At 39.8% G+C, this 4,878-nt stretch overlaps 1 protein-coding gene across 1 annotated transcript; it reads left to right on the forward strand.

The window, feature by feature from the left end:
- Positions 1 to 203: 203 nt before the first annotated feature.
- On the forward strand, positions 204 to 1,154 carry LOC101982165 (olfactory receptor 7G2-like). Its single transcript, XM_005346832.2, has one exon. The coding sequence runs from the start codon at positions 216 to 218 to the stop codon at positions 1,152 to 1,154; it is 939 nt and encodes a 312-aa protein (XP_005346889.1). The 5' UTR covers positions 204 to 215.
- The last annotated feature ends 3,724 nt before the right edge of the window (positions 1,155 to 4,878 follow it).

Genomic DNA, 4,878 nt, shown 5'->3' on the forward strand with positions numbered 1-4,878 from the left:
ACTCATGTTGGGGCAAGGATTTGTGAACTATATTAGATACTGAAGACTACAAAATGGAAAGCTTAATGTTAGAAATTATTTTTTTCATGGTTCTGTACGTTAAAGGCCAAAACCACAGAGCTGGTTTTCTAGTGATTTTATTTCATGTAAAGCTGCTTTTCATGTAGTTTGTTTTCTTTTTGCCCCATTTCTTTCCCATCAGATTCACCACAAACATGAAATCTGTAAACCAAACAGTTGTTTCTGGATTCATTCTCCTGGGACTCACAGATGATATAGAACTGCAACTCATCATCTTCGGTGTATTTCTTTTCATGTATCTTGTCACAGTCCTAGGAAACCTGCTGATCATTCTGGCCACCAGCTCTGAGTCCCATCTCCACACCCCCATGTACTTCTTTCTTTCTGGCCTTTCTTTTAATGACATCTTTTTAGTCACATGCACAATTCCAAAGATGCTGGTAAATATACAAACACAAGACCAGAATATTACCTATGTAGGATGCCTGACTCAGGTCTGCTTTGTTTTGATGTCTGTTGGTATGGAAAACTGTCTTCTTGCAGCAATGGCATATGACCGTTATGTTGCTATTTGCCATCCTCTTAGGTATAGGATCATCATGAACCCCAGCCTCTGTATTCTAATGGTAACATTGTCTGTGATGGGGAGCATGGCGAATGCCCTGGTAAATGGTCTGATGGTGTTACATCTGTCCTTCTGCACAGAGTTGGTAATCCCACATTTCTTCTGTGAACTTACACAGATTACTAAACTTGCCTGTTCCAACACTCTTATTGACAACATACTTATATACATTTCATCTTGCATATTTGGCGGTGTTCCTCTCTCTGGCATCATTTTGTCTTATAGTCAAATTGTATCCACTGTCTTAAGAATGCAGTCATCAGAAGGAAGACACAAAGCATTTTCCACCTGTGGGTCTCACCTGTCAGTTGTCTCCTTATTTTATGGAACAGGTTTTGGTGTCTACATTAGCTCAACAGTTACAGAATCATCCCGGAAGACTGCTGTGGCTTCAGTCCTGTACTCTGTGGTCCCTCAAATGATGAATCCTTTTATCTATAGTCTGAGGAATAGAGACATGAAGGATGCCTTGAAGAGACTCATTAGTAGAATACTTTCTCCTCTATGACACATGACTTCCTCTTGATTGGAATATCTACAATGAACCAAGGAAACATAATTATTTCTGATCCAGAACACCAGATTCTTCTGAACCATATTCTTCTAAATGTCTTTATAGTGAAATGACTAAGCACTTTCTGGGTTCCTGATTGTTAGGTCTCCAAAACAGGGAGAACAAAATGGCAGTGTTGATGAAAATATTTCAGGGTGATGGTCCTCAAAAAGCACCTTTCAAAAGTCCTTAATGGCTGGCTGAGCACTCCTGTTCTCAACATTCATACCTGAACTTTCCTATATCGGCCATTGTCACCTGAATGCTTTCAACCACAACTGATGTATCTCCAGAGTGCTGGTCATAACCTGGCTGGCTATTCCAGTATTTGAGTTGTCTCCTTCCCAACTTGCCCCTATACAACCAAACAAACTGTCCCAGCTTGGCACTGTCCTTTACAATCTGAGGTGGCCTGATAGCTTTTAATTAAATTTGCTGTTTCTTTTCCATGGAGTTTGGTTGTGTCTAGTGGTTTCTTGTTGTTCCTACTTACATTTGATGCCAAGACCTGGGAGAGATTCCTGAGTTCTCCTTGGGTCCTTCTATTAAAGATCTTTCTATTCAACCATCCTGTGATATGGATCATTTATCTCTGTATGCCTCTGCCATTCACCATACTTAGTTCCAAATTTTAGGGTCCATCTCTTCAGCAGTTACTCTCCTCCATCTACTATACCCCATCACCTCCCTCATCTACTTAGGTAAGTGCCCTACAGAGTTGCTTGGGTTTGTTTCCAATAGAGTTGGATGAGTATAATGTGTTTTTCTTAAAAGCCAAGCTATGTCTCATGGTATGGGCATTATACTGAGAAACCTCAATCCACTTGGAATGGAGTTTTGATCGGGTTTCTGTACTTATGCACCTTGTGTCTGACTGTATCTCAGCGTTCCCCACTTCTGCTTTTTTATGCTCTGTAACCCCTATCACCTTGTGTTTATATACATTGCTGGTATATAAATTATCACTGATTATCAGTGTTAGTGGTCAGAAACTGGCATATTTAACATAAAAATTCTCGCAAATCTTATCAACTTTTGTTAACACTCTGGCAAATAATCCAAATATCCTGTTTTAATTTTTTTAAAGCAATCTTTTCTCATTTTACTTACCTATTCCATTTCCCACTCTCTCCCCTTTTCCTACTCCCCCTACCTTTCCTCTGCCATCTCCAATCATCAGAGAGGGTAAGGCTTCCCATGGGGAGTCAACAAAGTCTGACACGTTAATTTGAGGCAGGACAGAGCCCCATCCCCCTCTATCTAGGCTGAGCAAGTTATCCCTCCAAAAAGAATGGTCTCCAAAACGCCAGTTCAAGCCCTAGGGATGAATGCCAGTAACCCCACAGAGTGTCCAAGCCACACAACTGTTGCACATATTCAGATGCCCTAGTTTGGTCCTATACAGATTCCCCTGCTCTCAGTCCAGAGTCAGTGAGCTCTGACTGGCTCATAACAGTTGCTTCTGTGGGTATCCTCATCATGGTCTTGACCCCTTTGGTTGTATTATCACTTTTCCCTCTCTTTGAATGGTCACTGAAGGCTCGACTCTGTGCATAGCTGTGGATCTCTGCATCTACTTCCATCAGTTGCTGGATGATGGTTCTACAATGACAACTAAAATAGTCATCAATATAATTACTGGGGAAGGCACCCTCTCCACTATTATTTAGTGTCTTAGCTGGGGTCATTCTTGTGGACTACTGGTGATTTCCCTAGTGCCATGTTTTACACTAACCCACAATGGTTCCCTCAATCAAGATATCCCTTTCCCTGCTCTTCCTCTCTGCTCTTCGCCCATATTGACCATTCCTTTCCTTCATGTACTCCTCCTCCCTCCCCTTCTTTTCTTTCCCTCCCCTTCAGCCATCCCTTTTTCTCCCACATACTCCTGATTTCTCAGGAGATTTTGTCTTTTTCCCCATCCCAGGGGGAATCCATATATGTTTCTCTTAGGATTCTCCTTGTTATCTAACTTCTTTGGGGTCATGGAATATAGACTGGTTATCATTTAATTTGTATTTAAGTATCCACTTATGAGTGAGTACATACTGTGTTTATCTTTGTGGGTTTGAGTTAACTCACTAAGGATGATTTTTTTCCTAGTTCCACCTATTTGCTAGCAGATTTCAAGATGACATTTCCCCCTACTGAGTAGTACTCCTCTGTGTAAATGCACATTTACTCTATACGTTCTTTGATTGATGGGCATCTAGGTTGTTTCCAAGTTCTGCCTATTATGAATAATGCTGCCATGAACATGGTTGAACAAATGTCCTTTTGATATGAGTGTGCATCTTTTCTATATATGCCCAAGAGTGGTATTGCTGGGTCTTGAGGTAAATTGATTCCCAATTATCTGAGAAATCACCATACTGCTATTTAAAGTGAATGTACAAATTTGCACTTCCATCAGCAATCAAGGAGTGTTTCCATTACACCAAATCCTTTCCAGCAGTGTTTTTGATTTTAGCTATTCTTACTGGTGTAAGATGGTATCTCAGAAGAATCATTTTTGATTTGTATTTCCATGATGGCTAAGGATGATGAGCAATTCCTTAAGTATCCTTCAGAAATTTGAGATTCTTCTGTTGAGAATTCTCTGTTTAAATCTGTAGCCCACTTTTTAATTGGATTATTTGGCATTTTGATATCTAGTTTCTTGAGTTCTTTGTAAATTTTGGAGATCAGTCCTCTGTCTGACATGGGGTTGGTGAAGTTCTTTTCCCTTTCTGTAGGCTGTGCCCTTTTGTCTTAGTGACTGATGTCCTTTGCCTTTCAGAAGCTTCTCCATTGCAGTAGGTTCTATTTATTGATTGCTGCTTTCAGTGTCTGTGATACTGGTATCGTATTTAGAAAGTGGTCTTTTTTTGCCCATGCATACAAGGCTACTTCCCACTTTCTCTTCTATGAGCTTCAGTTTGGCAAGATGTCTTTTATCCATTTGGACTTGAGTTTTGTGTATAGGGATAGACATCAATTTATTTATATTCTTCTACATGTTGACATCCAGTTATGCCAGCACCATTTGTTGACTATGCTTTCATTTTTTTCATTGAATAATCTTAGCTTCTTTGTCGAAAATCAGGTGTTCATATGTGTGACTTAAAATCAGTTACTTTTATTCAATGCCACTGGTCCAGCTGTCAGTTTTTATGCCAGTACCCAGCTGTTTTTGTTACTATAATTCTATTGTAGAGTTTGATATCAGGGATGGTGATAAAAAATAGTTTGTTTGCTGTATAGGATTTTTTTATTTTTTTTTCAATTGAAGTTGAGTATTGTTTTTTCGAGGTCTGTAAAGAATGTGTTGGCTATTAAAAATAATGCTGCTATGAACATAGTTGAACAAATGCGTTTGTCATATGATAGGGCATCTCTTGGGTATATTCCCAAGAGTGGTATTGCTGGGTCCAGGGGTAGGTTGATCCCAAATTTCCTGAGAAACCACCACACTGATTTCCAAAGTGGTTGCACAAGTTTGCATTCCCACCAGCAATGGATAAGGGTATCCCTTTCTCCACAACCTCTCCAGCAAAGGATATCATTGGCGTTTTTGATTTTAGCCATTCTGACAGGTGTAAGATGATATCTCAAAGATGTTTTGATTTGCATTTCCCTGATGGCTAAGGAGGTTGAGCATGACCTTAAGTATCTTTTGGCCATTTGAACTTCTTCTGTT

This window comes from Microtus ochrogaster, chromosome 5, assembly GCF_000317375.1.
Source record: "Microtus ochrogaster isolate Prairie Vole_2 chromosome 5, MicOch1.0, whole genome shotgun sequence".
NCBI classification, from domain to species: domain Eukaryota; kingdom Metazoa; phylum Chordata; class Mammalia; order Rodentia; family Cricetidae; genus Microtus; species Microtus ochrogaster.